Below are 18,718 nucleotides of genomic sequence, written 5' to 3'. Positions count from 1 at the left end.
AGGAACCCTTCCCCCCAGGCCGCTTCTCCCTAAACCCTCTGGCTTTGTGTGTCCTTCGTGCCGCCAAGTCTGTCTCATCCCCAGGACACTCGCTCATCCAACAAACACGTGCTGACTCCGTCCTCTAGGCCAGCCCTTGCGCTGGACACTGCTATGAGAGTGAATGACCGTGGCCTCTGCCCTCAAGGAGCTCCTGTCTCGAGGAAGACGCAGCGAGGCGAAGGCGCCCAGTGCAGGAAGGCAATGTGGAGACTAGGACAGGGTGCATTGGAACTTAGAGGAAGGGGCCGGCCTGGTGACCGCACAGAAAGAAGTCTTCTCAGGAGAGGTGGTGTTCAATAGTTGAGCAGACAAACTGTGGTACACTCCTACAACGGACTGTTATTCAGCAATAGAAGGAAATCATCTAGCCTGAAATGACACAGGTGGGCGTGTTGCCAAATGAAAGAAGCCGGGTGAGAAAGCCTCAACTGTATGATTCCAATTCTATGACATTCTGGAAGAGGCGGACTTACACGCAAAGTACAAACGTCCTGGTTGCCAGGGGTGCCGAGGGGTAGCACTGAATAGGCGAAGCACAGGGGACTTTTTTCTTTGGGGCAGTGAGACTATTCTGTAGGAGACTGTAACGGTAAAATCAAGACATTTACATTTCTAGCCCTGGCTGGCATAGCTCAGTGGATTGAGCGCGGGCTGGGAACTAAAGTGTCCCAGGTTCGATTCCCAGCCAGGGTACATTCCTGGGTTGCAGGCCATAACCCCCAGCAACCGCACATTGATGTCTCTCTCTCTCTCTCTCTCTCTCTCCACCCCCCCTTCCCTCCCTAAAAATGGATGAATAAAATCTTAAAAAAAAAAGACATTTACATTTCTCAAAGAGTAAACTTTAATGTGTGTACATTTTAAGAAAAATCATTTAGCCCTGGCTGGGGTAGCTCAGTGGGTCTGTGATTGAGCATGGGTCTGTGAACCCAAGGGTCTCTGGTTCGATTCCCAGTCAGGGCACATGCCTGGGTTGCAGGCCAGGTCCCAGTTGGGGGGGCACGAGAGGCAACCACACATTGATATTTCTTTCCCTCTCCTTCCCTTCCCTCTCTCTAAAACAAACAAACAAATAAATAAAAATAAGGATTCATTTAGGTGGCCGAGGATCCCAGGATGGGATGCAGAATATGACAAAAGAATCTAGCTGTATCACAATGGTATGAAACGGCCTCTCTGAAGGGGTGGGGGAATGGGGTGCTAACCTGGAAATGAGGGGGTTCTATAAGAACGCAGACAACAGGAACTGCACGGAGCGCTGTGCTCTAGCGGTCAGGTGGTTTCCCGTGGGGGTGGGGTTAGCGAGGCTGAAGCCTCTGCACATGCGCACTAGAACTGAGCCGTAGGCGGTTAGAGGACAAATGATTTCTCACCACCGGAATGAGAAGTTACAGGGAAGCCACGGGAGGGTCTAAGTCTAACCAGACTGATCCACGTGGTAGTAGACTGGAATTGGAGGCATCAAGATGAATTTATGTTTAGCTTAATATGCATACAGTTGGTTACATACAAAAACATTTATAAATGTGCATATACACACGGGTTACTGTACACACGTATGCCCTCACTCTGCATCACCTGTGAGGGCCCAGGAGCAATCTAGCCCTCAGGTCTTGGTTTCTAACCCCATTCTCCAGTAAAATGAGCCAGAATCCTTTGCAGAAGTGACTGATCCTAGGACTCGGGCAGGAAATACTCAGTTTGTGCTGGAGTGTTTTGTGGTGCAGAAAGTAATAAAACGCTGAAAACAAAACCACAACCCCAAAGGAGACTTGCCTTGGGGTGGTGCACACATAATACGATGTACAGGTGATGTGTTATAGAACTGTACACCTGAAACCTGAATAATTTTATTAACCAATGTCACCCCAATAAATTCATTTAAAAAAATAATAATTAATAGCCCTGACCAGTGCTGCTCAGCTGGTTGGGCGTTGTCCCACAAAGGGAAAGGTCACTGGTGTGATTCCCGGTTGGGGCCCACACAAGCGGCAACTGGTTGATGCTCCTCTCTCACATCGATGTTTCTCTCCCTCTCCTTCTCCCCTCCTTCCCTCCTCTCTAAAAGTAAAACTAATAACAATAATAAAAATAATAAAGCATTAGAGAGAAAACCCCAGAATGATGGGGCTCTGTCAAAGGGAGACAGGAGCCCACGCTGAAAGAGCTTCCAATGGCCCACACTGGGGCCATTTGAACCACAGAATAAAATAGTGTTAGATTAAACTCAAAGTACAGAATAAACACCTACGAGCCCATGCAGATCATTGATTGAATAAACAAACAAATACATAAATGGGGGAGAAGAGACAGATCTCTCATACAGAAGAATTCCAAGCAATTTATGTTGATGTTCTGCCCTTACTTGTGCGCTGCGCATAGTGACTTCCCTCCAAAGAGTACGGGGGGTAGAGGGAGGCAAAGGAGAGTGACTTCAGAGTATAGAAATCTGGTAAACGCTGTCTCCAGCCAGGTGATCAAGGCCGCACCTTTGACATGGCGGACGAGAACAGCGCTTCGTCTCTGTGCTCTTCTTCCCCAAACCCGTAACCCCGACTAATCATGAAGACATCAGACAAATCCCAATTTAGAGACATTATATAAAACACCTGATCAGTCTTTCTCAACACTGTCAAATCATTTTTAGAAAACAAACAAGGAAAATCTGAGAAAGCGTCACAACCAAGAGCCTAAGGAGGCATGACACCTAATGTAAGGCGGTGTCCTGGATGGCCTTCTGGCACAGAAAAAGGACAGTCAGGAAAACATTGGTGACACTGCATAAAATGTGCACTTCAGTTAATAATTGTGTATCAGTAGAAGTCATTAAATGCAACAACTGTACCACTGTAGTGCAGGGTGTTAAGAATAGTGTGGTGGTTAGGGTTCCGTGTCAACCTGACAGGACCATGGGATTCCCCAACACGTGGTCAGACGTGAGTCTGGGTGTGTATGTGTGCGGGTGTTTCTGGGTGTGATTAACATCCATTGAATCAGTGGCCTAAATAAAGCAGATTGCCCTTCCCAGTGTGGTGAGCCTCATCTAATCAGTTGAAGATCTAAATAGACCAAAAAAGGCTGAGTATGAGGGACCTTTGCCTGCCTGACTGCTGAGCTGGAACATCCGTGTTCTCCTGACTGCAGACGAATTGCACCATCACCTTCCCTGGTTTTCAGACCTTCCGGCTTGGACTGGAACTATACCACGGCTCTCTGGGGCCTCCAGTTTGCTGGCTGCAGACCTTGGGACTGCCTAATCAGGTGATTGTCCCAATCACCTGAGCCAGTAACTCATAACAGGTATCTTGACACATGCATACACCTCTCCTATTGGTGCTATTTCTCTGGAGAACCTGGCCTAACACATGGGAAAAGTGGGGTGTGGGGTATATGGGAACTCACTGTAAACCCTCAAAAGAATTCTGTAAACCTAGAACTGTCCTAAAATAAGTGGACGCAGTATCCTGATCTGGGTGATAGTGTTGGGAACCGCCCTGCCTGGTATCAGAAGCTGTAACCACCCCCCCACCCCCGCCAAGGCTAAGGCTGAGGGAATGACCTTGAACCATAAGCCACCAAGGAGACAAAAGCTTATCTCCCTGGCAGGAGTGCTGCTGCTGCTCCTTTTACTTCACCCTGCCTGGTTCCCAATGCTTGGTCTGTTAGCCAATGACGGGTAAGATTCCCCAAGGGGGGAACGATCTAAGACAGGCACAATCATGTGTAGCCCCCAAGGAAGGACTCTGGGGGCTACAGCAAAAGGGGGTGATGGACCCTCGCCCCTCAGCTTTGACATAGCCTGAGTCCTCATTGTCTGCAAGAAAATCTCCTAATCTCTTGGCTGCCTTACTTCCCTTGCTCCACCTAAGCCTATAACAATGAGAGAGGGTAGTGCAGCCCTGTGCTGGAAAGGGCGGGTTCCCTGGGTGATCAGGCCTAAGAAACAGTATGTAAAATCCTGTGAAACCTGCTGTGTTTAGAACACTCTCAATTAAATGATAAGGGTGCAAGGAAGAAGTAAGTTTGCTACTTAAAGTTTTTACAGCTCTTTAGCTATCTGACCCTGACTCAAAATAGGCCCTCAGAGTTCCTTGTTATTTGATCCTTACTTCCCGGCAATGAGTAATGAGTTTTACCTGAATTCCTGTGTAAATGAACACAATAAAAGCCACCGAGGAAAAGGCTCTTGGTCCTTCTCCTTCGAGAGATCAGCCACCTTTCCTCCCCAAGCAGATCATGTCTTGGTGGACTTACTCTCATCTGTGGCTGATGGGGGGCTCTGTGGACAAAGCTCCCCCACATGATAGTTACCTGGGTGCACACACAGGTAAAAAATCATTGAGCTCTACTCAAGATTTATACACCTTTCTGAATGTATGTTATTTTCAAACTATTTAAAATAGATTTAGTGAGACTTCTGGCCAAGTTGGAGGTGTAGGCAGACACACTGTGCCTCCTTGCACAACCAAAAGAAGGACAACAACAAATTTGAAAGCAAAAAACAACGAGAACTGACAGAAAAATGAACTGTATGGAAGTTCGAGAACCAAGGAATTAAAGAAGAAACACTCACCCAGACCCGTAGGAAGGGTGGAGAGGACTCGAGACGAGGAGGTACCTGGTGGACTGGGCTGTCCCACATTCGTGTGCAGACAAATCAGGAGGAACAACTGGGGAGTGAGACAGACCATGCAACCCAGGGTCCCAGTGCGGGGAAATAGAGCCTCAAACCTCTGACTGTAAAAACCTGTTGGGGTTGCGGCAGCAGTGGGAGAAACTCCCAGCCTCACAGGACAGTTCATTGGAGAGACCCACAGGGTCCTAGAACTCTCACAACCCTCCCACCTGGGAATCAGCACCAGAAGGGCCCAGTTTGCTAGTGGGCAGTGGGGGAAGTGACTGAAAGCCGGCAGAAAGCAGAGCAAGTGGCACTGTTCCCTCTTGGATCCTCCCCCACATACAGTGTCACAATGCAGAGACATGGGTTGCCCTGCCCTGGTGGTCACCTAAGGCTCCGCCCCTTACTACATGACAGGCACGCCGAGACAAAAAAAAAAAAGGCCCAAATGAAAGAACAGATCAAAGCTCCAGAAAAAATACAACTAAGCAATGAAGAGAGAGCCAACCTATCAGAAACACAGTTCAGAAAACTGGTAATCAGGATGCTCATAGAATTGGTTGAATGTGATTCCAAATTAGATGAAAAAATGAAGGTTATGCTAAGTGAAATAAAGAAAAATGTACAGGGAACCAACAATGATGGGAAGGAAACCGGGACTCAAATCAACAGTGTGGACCAGAAGAAAGAAATAAGCATTCAACCAGAACAGAATGAAGAAACAAGAATTCAGAAAAATGAGGAGAGGCTTAGGAACCTCCAGGACAACTCTAAATGATCCAATATCAGAATCATGGGGTGCCAGAAGGAAAAGAGGAAGACCAAGACATTGAAAATGTATTTGGAAAAAAAATGGAGAACTTCCCCAATCTGGCAAAGGAAATAGACTTCCAGGAAGTCCAGGAAGCTCAGAGAGTCCCAAAGAAGTTGGACCCAAGGAAGCACACACGAAGGCACATTGTAATTACATTACCCAAGATTAAAGAGAAGGAGAGAATCTTAAAAGCAGCAAGAGAAAAGGAGTGAGTTACCTACAAAGGAGTTCCCATAAGGCCATCAGCTGATTTCGCAAAAGAAACCCTGCAGGCAAGAAGGGGCTGGAAAGAAGTATTCCAAGTCATGAAAGGCAAGGGCCTACATCCCAGATGACTCTATCCAGCAAAGCTATCATTCAGAATGGAAGGGCAGATAAAGTGCTTCCCAGATAAGGTCAGGTTAAAAGACTTCATCATCACCAACCCCTTATTATATGAAATATTAAAGGGACTTATCTAAGAAACAGATGAAAAATCTGAACAGTAAAATGACAACAAACAGTTATTAACAACTGAACCCCAAAACAAAAACAAACTAAGCAAACAACTAGAACAGGAACAGAACCACAGGAATGGAGATCACATGGAGGGTTATCAGCGGGAAGGGGAGGAAAATGGGGGGAAAGTTACCGGGAATATGTAGCATGAATGGTAGGTAGAAAATAGACAGGGGAGGGTAAGAATAGTATGGTAAACGGAGAAGCCAAAGAACTTATATGCACAACCCATGGACACAAACTAAAGCGGGGGAATGCAGGTGGGAGGGGGTGCACAGGGCGGAGGGGAATAAAAGGGGGAAAATGGGACAACTGAAATAGCATAAGCAATAAAATATATTTAAAAAGAAAAAATGCACTAAAAATAAAACAGTGTAAAAATCTAAATGTACGGTTTCTCGCAGACCATCAGAGGATCTCGCGGCCCTGGCCCGCTCTGACTCCTCTTCTGGCCCCAGGGCAGGCTGTGCCTGCTGCTGCTGCTGCCGCCTGGCCCTGCTTCCCACTCTGGCTGTTATCCGTGGAGACCTGCTGGGCTAGCGCCTCCTGGGGGTGAGAGGGCGCATGTGAGGCCTGGCAGAGCTGTGGGCACTTCTGGGGCCGGCAGACCCACTGCAGACAATGAGGTCCGACTCAGCAACTGCCCGGCTGGGAGCCAGAGGGCGGTGGGAGGCCAGCCCTGAGCAGGGCTCTGGTCTTCCCCCGGCAGGTACCACCCCCTCCAGTCCCCGCAGGGAGAGCAGATATCTCAAGCAGCAATGCCATCTGGGCCAGCTGCTGGAGAGGGGTGGGAAGGGGTGGGGCCCAGGGCTCCCAGGGAAGCTGCTGGCCTGGGGCGACGCCTCCTCATCCCCAGGCCTGCCAGGCCGGCTGGCAGGAGAGATCACCTAATTGAGGATTAAGGATTAATTGGGATCTTCCAGGAGGGTGGTGCTGAAGCTACTGTAGCCAGCCCTGGCACCTCGGGTCCATGCTCCGGGCTGGGCAAGGCACCGGTGGGTGTCTGCCCGCTCTGTCCCAAGGCCATCCTGTTGGCAGCAGCGAAGAGAGGGCCAAGCACGGGGGCTGGAAGCTCTCACCCCTTCCCGACCTCGAGGTCAAGGCTCATCTTGCCTCCCAGGCGGGCTGCGCCCTGCAGTCCAGGCCTCCCCTGTAGCCAGAAGAGGCTGAGGCCCTCGCTGGGTCCGCTCTGACCCCGAGGCATCCTCTCTTGTGGACACTGTGATGGTCGAGTCCCCAGGCCTCAGGGCAAGTCCCGCCTCCACCTCACCCTGATTGCACGCGACTGTGCTCCTCCCAGGTCCCCCCCAGAGAGGTGCCAGGCAAAGGGTCTGGGTCAGCCTGAGGATCACAGGGGATCATGGCCGGCCAGCTCCTGAACGGGAGTGTCACCAAGTACACGCGATATTGTAGGAACGACAATCCCGCAGCACGTGCCCCATGGACTGGAGAGGAGAGGGTGGGGCCGTGTGATTTGCAGCCCATCACTCAGCTCGGGCCTCTGGGTTCCCTCCATCTGGACATGGGGCTATGAAGACCAGGGCTGGGTTGGAGCGAGCAGACGAGTCACTCAGGTGACCCAGGAGGCAGACGGTGAGATGGAGTTAGGGCCGCAAGGGGGACAGAGAGAGGCGAGAAAGCCCAGCGGCGAAGGTGAGGGGAGCTGGAGGCAAAGACCACCCAGGGGCGGAGCTCGAGCCGGCAGAACCGCGCAGGTCCTAGCGCCCGCCAGGCTGGCTCCGCGGCTAGGGCCCCCGCCCCGGGGAAAGCGAGGCCGCAGCCCAGAAGCGGAGGGAGGTGTGTGCTGAGGGGACGCACGGTCAGCGCCTGACAGCGGAGCCACTCCTCCCAGCGGAGAATTAAAGCTGGGAAGAACGTAAGTTCTTTCTCCAAGGCCTCTCAGCAGCTGCCCTCGGAGGGCGAGTGAGATGGGTCTTGGGGAAACCCTCGCGCATCCGCTCGGCCCTCCGGAGAGATGGCGGGTCTGGCAGGGGCCTTGCCCGGGGTGAGCGGCCGACACACACCCCTGGGAGGAGCAGCTTGGGTTCACCTGTTCAGGGACCTTTCCCGGCACTTGCTGCGGACTGCGCCCAGGCTCCAGGGAGGGCCTCTGCCCACCCAGAGCTCACAGTGCAGGGGCCCGTGGCTCAGGACTGAACTTTTGGGGGCCAAATGGTGGGTCCTCCAGGACGAGGGAATGAGAGGTGAAAGCCGTGTCCCCGGGTCTGAAGGTACTTTATTGTCAGAGGAAGAGGTGGGTGGGTGGGTGGGGGGGCTTGGTGGAGGAGGAGGGTGGGGGGAGGGCAGGCAAGGGCATCTCACACAGGTGGGGGGCGGGGCAGGGAAGAGAGGCGGAGGGTCCCAGCGGGAGGCGGTGGGCTTGCAGGGCCCACTGGGAGCAGTGGCTGTCGTCCCGAGGCCCCTCCGCCGCCTCCAGCTTCTGTGCAGGCTCAGCGAGACATCATTCGCACAAACTCTGCCAAGACAAAGCCAGGGTTCCGGGTCTGCTCTCCGGATGACGCCAACGCGCTGGTCTCGAGATGTGAGGGAGTGCTGTCCGCGGCAGGGCCCGCGAGGGGGTCTCCTGGACCTGCGCGGCAGGGGGTCTCCTGGACCTGCGCGGCAGCGGGTCTCCAGGCTAAGGAGAGGGGCTTCGCCTTATGGACAGAGAACATCTTGGAACCTATTTTCCTCCTTGCTTTGGCCACTAGGAAGCTCAGGAAAAATTGGGGGGCCTATTCTGGAGAATTTCTACATCCTGATTGTCCTTGGCTCCCTATGCGGGTCCAGCCCTTGCTGCCCCTCCGTGGGAGCCGGGCTCTGGTCAGGCGCCTGCACTCAGGTCCGGGCTCCAGGCACCTCCTTTCGTGGGGCACCCCCAGTTCCTAAGAGCGGGCTCCCTTCTCCTGCTCGTGGCGGGGGAGAATGACAACAGTCCCTCTCACGTGGGCTCCATGCTGATTTACTGGGAGGGGCTGGGGTGGGCGGACCGCAGGGCCTGGCGTGCAGCCGTGACGCTGCTTTTATCTGTTCAAAACCCTTCCAGGGTGTGTGCTGTCAGCCGGTACCTTCAAAGTCGATCAGGCCGTCCCCATTGAGGTCGATGTCGTGAAGGATCTCGTCCACCTCCCGCTGGGTGAGGCGCTCCCCCAGCAGGACCTTGAGGGCCGCTCGGAGCTCCCCCAGGCTGATGCAGCCGTCGCCGTTGGTGTCGAACTGTGGCAGCGTCGGGCACCACGGTGTTGGGGCTCCAAGGACAGCACACTCATCCACGCAGCCCCTCACTCACTCACTCACTCACTCACAGCAGACGAGCCGGCCCCACCAGCCCTCCGCCCCAGGGGGCCGCACCTCTCGGAAGGCGTCCCGCAGCTCCCGCACTCCGATCATGTCCGCTGTCTCGGCCAGCAGCTTGGGGCCCATCAGCTCCACAAAGTCCTCGAAGTCCACCTTCCCGCCACCTGGGGGCCACGCTCATCAGGGACCCCGGGGGGGCATCAGAGACCCCTGCCCAGCCCTCGGCCCTCCCTTCCCTCCGGGCCCCACAGGCTGGGTCATCTGTAGTTCTTTATGAATTTCCTTAATTTTCCTGAAGAGTTTGGGGAGGGGGGTTAAGTCCTGGCTCCAAAGACCTGGCTGTGTGACCTTAGGCACGTCACTTAACCTTTCAGATACTCAGTTTCCTCATCCCGCAGTTGGGAAGAGTGGTCCTTGCCCTGCCCACCCCGTAGGGGACGGTGAGGTTCTCTGGAGGCGGAGTCCTGGCTGGAGGACCACCCAGGTCTGGGCTCCGGGGGCACCCAGTACCGGCACCCCTGTGCCTGGGGCTGCTCACTCAGCCGCCCTGCCCTGGTCTCTAGAGAACTGGGGTTGGGGGGGAGGGAATGGGTTCAGAGGCACATACTGATTTGCTGGGAAATCTCAATGAGCTCCATCTCCGTGGGCATGTAGCCCAGCGTCCGCATGCAGGCGCCCAGCTCCCGGCAGCCGATGTAGCCGTCCTGGTCTCGGTCAAACTCTTGAAAGGCGACCTGCAGCTCTGCCAGACGGGACAGGGTCCGCTTTTTTCCCCTATGTTTCCCAGTTTCGGTCAACTCACCCTTCTCTTCTTGGTCCAAGCATTCCCCCCTTCTAAACATCTTTGCAGCCACAGGGCCTTTGCACATGCTATGCCTAAAGTTCATTCTCTCAGCAGATACTGGAGGAGCATCTAGTGTGTGCCAGGCTCTGCTCTAGGTAGTGGGGATGTGACCATGAAGAAAGAAAAAGGAAGGGAGGGAGGAAAGAAGGGAGGGAGGGAGGAAGGAAATTCCTGACCTCACGGAGCTTGAGTTCTGAACACTCTCCCCTCCTCCACCGTCCTTACGGGACAAGGGGACTCAGGGACACCTTCCCTCCAATTCTGACTCCTGCAGCCCATTTGCACCACGCTGAAAGCACTGAGCACCACGGGTGCTCGCTGACTCCTTGACGCTGGTCTGCAGAGGACACAGGCCCTCTCTGTCCGGTGTGCCCTGCCCCCAGTGCTCAGCACCGGGCCAGGCACACCACGGGCGCCCAGGGAGTGTGCCCCGAGTGAGCAGACACAAGAGGGGCCGGCGGCACACCCGGCCACCAGACCAGGCAGTGGCAGCTGGGGTTCTGCCAACCTGTCCCTGCTCCATCTTGTCCCCCATCTCCCTGCACAGGCCCCCAGCAGCCTCCTTCCTGCTTCTGGGTCCGTCCTCCCAGAGACTGCTGGGCTCCCCCCCCGACACCCCGCCCCTGTGTGTGCACCCCCACGCCCACCCCCTCCCCCAAACTCTGCTTCTTCCCCAAACCCTTTACCTTCTATCTCCTCCGGCCGCAGCTCCCGGTCCTGAGGGGGCACAGAGGGTTAGGAATTCCCTGGACCCCTTGTTTTTTGTTCTTCGGGGCTCCCCACTTAGCCCCCCACAACACGCATGGGCAGGCTCATGTGTGACACTGCTCAGACCCAGTTCCACCCGCTCCGCTGGGGTCCTGGGGGTCTTGGGTTCCCCTCTTCCCTGCTGCCCGACAGGCCTCTCCCGGGGCCTCCCCACCCCCTGCCACCCTCTTCCAGTGCGCGGGGCCCCATTTGCCAGAGATGGGCAGGTCCCAGGTGTGGGGGCCTCAATGTCTCTGTCCGTCTGCTAGGGGCCCTGCCACCTCCCTGCCCATCCCCTGGGTGGCTGTCTCTGACATTTCTCTCTCTGCTCCCCCAGCCCCCTGGGTCCGTGCGCCTCTGCTCCGGCCTCCCCACTCGGTCCTCTCCCCACTACTCGGGGGGAGGCGAGGCGAGGGAGCAAGGGCTGCAGGCCAGCTGGCGGGAGGGCGGGCAGCCGGGCGGCCGTACATACGAGCTGGGTGGCCGCGATGCTGGGCCGCAGGAAGATGCAGGCAGGCCCCACCAGGCTGCTGAGCACCGAGTAGCCCTGGACGCCCGGCCTGGGGTCCCCCTGCTCCTCAGGGCCGAGGCCGGGGCCCGGGCTGTGGCGGGAGCCCCCTGGGGGGGAGCCGGGCCACTGCCAGCTGTCCTGCAGCAGAGCCGGCCGTGAGCTGGGGCAGGGCACCCGGCACAGGAGAGGGGGCCCTCACCTATCAACTCTCCAGGCTGGAAGGGGCCCCTCCCCCGCCGCTTACTGTTCATTTGGGCAAATGGAGGCCCAGGAAGGGCAAAGGACTTGGCCAACATCACCCCAAAAGCCTGTGGCAGAGTGAGACCTTGAGCTCAAGCCCTTTGGCCCCCGGGTCAAGGCTGAGTAGCAGAGAGCAGGGCCAGGCGGCTGGGTGGGCAGCTGGGGGCCAGCTGAGCTCGTCAGGGGAGGCCCAGCGGGAAGGAGCCAACCCCTTCATCCCCCGGATGTGCCCTCCTCTAACCCCTGCCCAGGCCTCACACAGGGTCCTGCCCCCCACCTGACCCTTCCAGGGTCCAGCCCCAGCTCCTGGCCTCAGCCTCTCCCCTTTAGCCCCCCTACCTTAGGCCTCCGGGGTTGGGGCCGCTTGGCACAGTTGCCCATGGGCCCCCAAACCATGCCAGGCCTGGAGCCCCGGGGGCAGCCCGGGGCTGGGCCTCCACAGATGCCGAGGGTGGCCACCAGCCCCCAGCTGCTCCCGGCGAGTCTGGGCGCAAGGCAGGGGATTTTCCGAGGGTTTTGTGGGGAAGATCAGGGGCGGGTGGGCAGGCGGAGGGCCCTGGGCCCAGGGGCTTGGGTCCTAATCTGGGATTATCTCTGAGAATTGCTGCTGGTGAGGGGGGCCACTCGGGGCCCAAGGCCCCCTGGAAGCCCCGTCTCCCCACGTTCACCCCTGAGAGTCTTCCAGATAGCCCTTCTCCCGCAGCCCCTGCCCCTAATCTCCCCATCAGAAGAGATTCAGTTTCTTCTGCGGCAGGGCCGGGCCTGGGAGGGGAAGCCAGGTGCCTGGCGTGCCAGGGCGGTCCGCGACACCTCTCCGTCCGAGTGGCAGATGAGACCAGGGCGGCGCGGCCTCTGCAGAGCCTCCCCTCCCTGCCTGCCCCGGGAGAGCTGACCACCTCTGCCCAGCCCGGGAAGCCCCTGCCCCTTTCCCGCCAGGACCCTGGCTCTCACCTCGGAGCACCTGCCCAGAGGTCCTGCCCTTGGCCCCTCCTCCTGGGCCGGCCCCCTGCTCTGGGGCCGCGGGCTGGCTGCGGGACTCAGCGAGGACGGGGGTGGGGAGAGAAGCCGGCCACCCTCACGAGCGGCTGACTGAGTGGCTGGCCCCTCCATCCACATGGGTGTCCAGGCCTTCTCCTGCCCGGGCTCGGCCCTGGTCTGGCCTAAAGGACCCCAGCTGGGGCATGGGGTCCCCTCTGTTTGCTTACGGTCCCCCCAGGTGAGGGCGGTCCCACGCTCCTGCCCACGTTACCTGCCCGTAGGCCGCCTGCACCTGGGCCTCGAGCTCCTGCAGGAGCAGCCGCCGCCTGGCGACTGCCGGGCTGACCGGGGTGGCGCGGCTGGGCCCCGCAGGGCCCTCAGAGGGCTTGGGGTCCCCCGTGGGGGGGCTGTCACCTTCCGGGCCCTGGGGAAGGGCCATGGAGACGAGGGCTTGGCACCTCTTGTTGGCCGGGGTCACCGCCCCACTCCGGTCTCCTTGGTCCTGCAGGAGGGTCGCCGAGTGGGCAGCTGTGGGTGTGGTCCCCCTAGGGTCCCAGCTTCTCCCCTCCCTGTTGCTCGCCCCACGGGCCCCAGGCCCCCGAGGGGCCATCTTTCCCAGTTCCCCATGCTGCTCACATGGCACCTCCCCAAATCCCAGCCTTCCCTGCCCCCTGCCCCCCACACCCTTCCTGCGAGCCACACACGGCACAGGGACCCCACGGGGCCGGCTGTGCTGACCCTGGCCAACCCGACTCTCTGGCTCTGGGCTTCGGACTCTGCCCGCACTCCCTCCCTCTCCGCTTCTGTCCTGCTGTCCGCCCCACTCGCGGTGTGTCTGTGTGTCTGTCTCACCGGCAGCCCCCTCCCCACCCCAGCCCCCGCTGACAGGCGCCCACTCGGGCCTTCTCTGTCACTTCCCACCCGCTGCTGCGTGGGGCTCTTTCTCACACGGGCCTGTCTTCCTGTCTGTCCGTGCCCAGGATGGCTCCTGGACTGTGGACAGACAAGCCCCCCAACCTTCCCCCAGACCTCCCCCTCCCGCCAGCACCTCCAACCTCCCGCTTCTCAAGGAAAAGGACCCAGGCAGCCCCGCTGGCCTCTTGTGCCCCCTCGTTGCGCCCCCAGACCACTCACCACCCGGCCGCCTGCTCCTCACCTCCCAGAATGAGGTCAGCTGTCCCGCCCACCCCTGCTCCAGGTCCTTCATGATTTATTCACCTGCCCCTGCACCAGCTTTTGTCCGAGGGAACCGGATCCTGCCACCCGAGCCACGGGCTCTGGCCCCTCGCGGCCCTGCAGCCGTCCGTCCATTCACAGATGCCTTCTGCGGGTGTCCGAGGCCGGCTGCCGCGGCCGCGCGGCAGACCTCGTCTGCCCGAGGGCCCTGCCCTCCGGCACCTGTCACTCGGAGAAGGGCCAGTGGACCGTCCCCAGGTGCTCGGGGCATGAGGCAGGCATCAGGGGGCTTCATGGAGAAGAGAGGGGAAGGGGGAGCATTCTTGCCATTGCCCACCCACATGTAACCTGGGCTTGGTCCCGGGCCAGTGTGGGGGTCCCCGGTAGAGATCAGCTGTGAACTTGGAGTGTCCCAGATGCTGAAATCGACAGGAGGTGTTGGGTGGAAAGGGGCAGGGGTCAGTAGCCCCTGGGGAGGGCATGGGTGGTGAGAGGCTGGGAGAATTTCAGAGGGGCTGAGGCTTGAGCAAATAAACATTCATGGAGCACCTGCTGTGGGCCCTCCGGGGTGCTGGAGCCAGTCCCTGCCACCTGGAACCTTCCACCTGGCGGGAGGTGCATGTCCAGCAAACACAGAATGGCTGTGGTGGGGCTACGTGCAGGGGAGGGCCCAAGGGCTGCCCAGAGGGCGGAGAGTGGGGACTCTGCTGCGACCGTGAGCCTGTGGAAGCCATGGAAGTGACCCGTGAGCCAAGACCAGAGGGGCGGTGGGCGTGACCGAGTGAAGGGAGCCGTGGCCACACAGCCCGAGCAGGTCTGAGGACGTGAGAAAAGGCCAGGGTTCACAGGAGAGTGGACTCTGGCCAGATGGTCAAGGGTGGCAAGGGCTCATTATGACCATTCCTGCTGACCATTCATTTGCAGGCTCTGCCCGGGCACCCTTCAGCACTCGGCACCCCGGGGCACACCTCTACCCACAGGCTGGGGGTGCACTGCAAACACCCCTCAGAGGTGGGGGCTCCCCCATTTTCTGCAAGGTCGTAGAAGGCGGCTCCAGGCCTGGGTCCCCCCAGGCAAGGTATTTCACTTCTCCGAGCCTCAGTTTCCAGAAAATGGGGGTTGACCTCCTATCTGCCTCATGGTACTTTGTGAAAGTTAAATGGTAAAGGATCTTGCGGGTTCCTGGCATAAGGGTAAGGCTCAAAAAAATGGTGGATGTCCCTGGCTGGCGTAGCTGAATGGATTGAGCTCGGGGTGCGAACCAAAGTGTCGCAGGTTCGATTCCCAGTCAGGGTACATGCCTGGGTTGCAGGCCACGGCCCCCAGCAACCACACAGTGATGTTTCTCTCTCTCTCTCTTTCTCCCTCCCTTCCCTCTCTAAAAATAAATAAAATCTTTTTAAAAATGGTGGATGCAATAAATGACTTCCTGTCCAAACAGCCGCCTAAGACAGTGAGAAGTCGTGAGAAACGGGTGTCCCAGAGTATAAGCCAGAGTACTGGAGGCCCTAACTGGGCAGGGTATAGTGGGTGGAAACATTTTCAACCAAGAAGCAAAGCCTTTGCAACTAGATGAAGAAAAGCGTGCTTGGAAGTTTCCCCTGGCTTGTGTTCAATGAACGGCACCTCAGGACATTCATTTTGGTGCCTGTGATTTGCCCGTTTTGACTGAGCTGAACTGAGGTCCCGGCTCCGGTGTCCGGAGTGTCCAGCAGGATCAGCGATTGACATGCTGGTGGGTGGATGGATGTTCAGATAGATGGGTGGGTGGACAGATGGATGACTCGTCAGACTGGTGTTTCAATGGGTGGTAGTTGGAAAGACGAATGATTGAGTAGGTGGATGGAAGGATGGACATGGGGTTAGATGGACGGACAGGGGGTTGGATGGACGAACAGGCGAATGGAGAGGTGGGTGGGTGGATGGGGAGATGGATGGGTGAATGGGTGGACAGGTGAGCAGGTGGGTGGCTGACTTCATGGCAGGATTGTTAGACAGGCTAGTGATTAAACGTTTGGGAGATGGATGGATGCATGATTGCACAGACAGACGGCTGCGTGGGTGAGTGGACAGGTGGATAGGTGAGCGAGTGAAAAGAGGAGTGGATAATGGATTTATTGATCGGGTGACTGCGTGAATGGACGGATAAATGGATAGGCGGGTGTTTTGATGGTCAGATGTTTGGTTGTTGGATGGATGGATGTTTGGACAGGTATATAGATGGACAGAGAGACAGATGGACGGTGAGCGAAGGTCTTATATTCTCTGTTAAGAGAGTCCACTGGGATGCGGGGATTCGTGCCTTGATTGGCTCCAGCCTCTGGTTCGCCGGGACCCAGCGCGGCACCACACACGGGTCCTGCTCGGCTTCCCCTCTCTCGCCACGAGGGGAGCGTGTGGGGGCAGGAGCGCGAAGTGCCTCAGGGACGGGGCTTCCCCTGCACGAGTGACCTGGAGTGACCTGGCCGCGCTCCCCAGGCCTCGAGAGAGAAAGCTGCTGCAGGATGATGGTGACTCCAGAACCCGCAAGTAGAAATCCCAGAGAGGGCCCTGGCTGGCGTGGTTCAGTGGATTGAGCGCGGCTGCGAACCAAAGTATCGCAGGTTCGATTCCCAGTCAGGGCACATTGCTAGGTTGCAGGCCACGGCCCCCAGCAACCACACATTGATGTCTCTCTCTCTCTCTCTCTCTCCTTCCCTTCCCTCTCTAAAAAATATATATATATACAAATAAATAATTAAAAAATACATTGTATATTGATTGCAAACCTTTCAAAGCAGTATATACTGCTTTGAAATATACCCCCCAAAAAAGAAAGAAATCCCAGGGAGGATGGAGACCTGTTTGCAGGGCCAGCTTAAGCTTCAAAGGACAGATAAGCAATAACGAGGAACTTCCGGGTGTGGCTTTGGTTTGTAAGCTTTTGGGAAGCAAGGGAGGGTCTATGTCTTGCAACAGAAAAGGGTTCAGAGTAGGAATGCTCCAAGCTCCCTCAGACTAGGAACCCTATTTCCTTACACACACACACACACACACACACACACACACACACAGTCCCTTAGGGTGGAGATGGGTAAGAAGATCTCACCTATTCCGGTGTCTGCCATGATGTCTGGCCCACGCATCGCCTGGTATATAGCAGTCAATGCGGGAACGAAGACTTGGGTCTCTGCCTACCCACCCCCCGAGCTGCGATCCCTCCGAGGGCAGTGATAACGGCTCCCCCTCCGCCCTGTTCCCCACAAGCCACCCCCAGGCTTGGCACCTGGTAAGCACACACACGGAGCCGTGTCGAGATACCACTTCACACTGCCCGGGACAGCTAGAGTAAAAAAGACAGACAGTAACGCTCGTTGGTGAGGACGTGAGGCCGGAACCTCCGCATGCTGCTCTTGAGTTTGTAACATAGCGTCACTCCTTCAGAGCAGTCCGGCAGCTCCCCCAAAGGAGTTCCCATGTGACCCAGAGACTCCACCCCCAGGTGCATTCCCAAGGGAGCCGAAACGTGCGTTCGCACAACATGTGTACGCTGATGTACACACAGCGTGATTCATAAGAGCTAAAAGGCGAGGCAACCCAAACGTCTACCACGGCAGGAGCGGGTCAGGGACACGTGCGTTTCCGCACAGCGGCATGTGGTTCGGCCACAGAAAGGAACGAAGCACTGGCGCGCGCCCCCATGCGGATGAGCCTGGAAACCATTACGCGAAGTGAAAGCCGCAGGCACAGGAGACCACACGGCGCGTGATGCCACGTACATGAAATGCCCAGAATAAACAAATCCATAGCAAGCCCTGGTCGCCCGGGGATGGGGGAGGGGGGGGAGGGATGACCGCTGACGGGCAGGGGGTTTCCTTTTGGGCCTGGATGGTGGTGATGGATGCACACCACTAAATGTAATAAAAACTACAGAACGCACACTTTGTAAGGGGGCATTTTATGTAGCAATAAGGCTGCTTATTTCTGTATATTTAAAATCCCCCCAAAGACAGGTGCTGATGTACACAAGAACTAGGAGGGGGGATGGGACACTGGGAGGTGCCCGGCCAGTTGGGGCCAGTTGGGCTGGGAACGCTGTGCACCTGGGCCCCAGAGCAGGAGGCCCCAGGGTGGCCGCAGAGCTGGACCACAGGCTGGGCCCATGGAGCCAGGGGACTGCGGGAAAATGAAGCCACTGCAGCGCAGGACCTAGTCAGCCTGGGTGGCAGCCCTTCCAGGGGACCTGGACACGGTGGTGGGAGAAGGCGAGCCCCAGGAGGGCGGTGCAGCAGACGGCAGGGGGCCTCACATTCTCTCGGGTCCGAGATGCCTGCGCATGGGGGGAGGGAGGGCGTGCTCCAGGCCAGAGCAGGTGAATGACCCTCTCTGAGCCTTGGGGTCCTCCTCTGTAGAGTGGGGCGGAGACTCCCTCCCTCCCTCCCAGGGTGCTGGGGAAATGGAATGAGACCATTTATATGAAAGCTCTGCCTAAGCTGCTAAGTGCTGGGCAGATGTTCCTTCAGCTGTGGATCCAGGAGAGAAGTCAGCCCCGGCACCCCCGCTCACACGGCCTCCCAGCCCCAGGCAGCCTTGAGCTCCCCTGGGGCTAAGAGATGCTGGTGATCAGACAGGGTGGCTTGATTTCCCGTGCTTTGGGTGGGTCCTGATGCCCCTAGGACGGATGCCTTTTCCTCCTTGTGGCTCTGACAGGAAAACCGGGCCTAGAGGGAGCTCTGTCAGGCCCCGGTTCCCAAGGAAGACCTCCCCACCCACTGAGAACCTTACCCACACCCCCGCCTCGAGCAGGGACAGCTGGGAGAACACGGCCCTGGGCGCCAGAGGGGCCTGCAGGGCGGCAGGCCCTGGGCTCTGCCTGGGAGGACGCAGCCCCCAGGTCCAGGGGTGTTACTGGCATTGGGGTTCTTGGGCTCCCTGAGGTAGAAATGGAGAGCAAACCCCAGGGGAACTTCCAGA

The 18,718-nt window shown here is 57.4% G+C and overlaps 1 protein-coding gene across 3 annotated transcripts; it reads right to left on the bottom strand.

The window, feature by feature from the left end:
* Positions 1-8,322: 8,322 nt before the first annotated feature.
* CABP2 (calcium binding protein 2) lies at positions 8,323-13,283 on the bottom strand. 3 transcript variants are annotated; one of them, XM_045855037.1, is made up of 7 exons: positions 11,951-12,065; positions 11,333-11,509; positions 10,800-10,830; positions 9,877-10,011; positions 9,324-9,433; positions 9,041-9,188; positions 8,323-8,448 (listed from the first exon to the last, which is right to left on the bottom strand). In XM_045855037.1, exons 1-7 carry the CDS (start codon positions 12,005-12,007, stop codon positions 8,423-8,425), a joined length of 684 nt encoding a protein of 227 aa, XP_045710993.1. In that variant the 5' UTR covers positions 12,008-12,065; the 3' UTR covers positions 8,323-8,422. The 3 variants fall into 3 exon arrangements, with proteins under 3 accessions (XP_045710993.1, XP_045710992.1, XP_045710994.1); XM_045855036.1 differs by lacking the exons at positions 11,333-11,509; positions 11,951-12,065 and adding an exon at positions 12,861-13,283; XM_045855038.1 differs by lacking the exon at positions 11,333-11,509.
* Positions 13,284-18,718: the final 5,435 nt, after the last annotated feature.

Source organism: Phyllostomus hastatus, unplaced genomic scaffold (genome assembly GCF_019186645.2).
Source record: "Phyllostomus hastatus isolate PE091 unplaced genomic scaffold, TTU_PhHast_1.1 phas_scaffold_11, whole genome shotgun sequence".
In the NCBI taxonomy this organism is placed as follows: Eukaryota; Metazoa; Chordata; class Mammalia; order Chiroptera; family Phyllostomidae; genus Phyllostomus; species Phyllostomus hastatus.
Note: the sequence above shows the minus strand (reverse complement) of the source record. Positions and strands in the feature narration are given on the sequence as shown.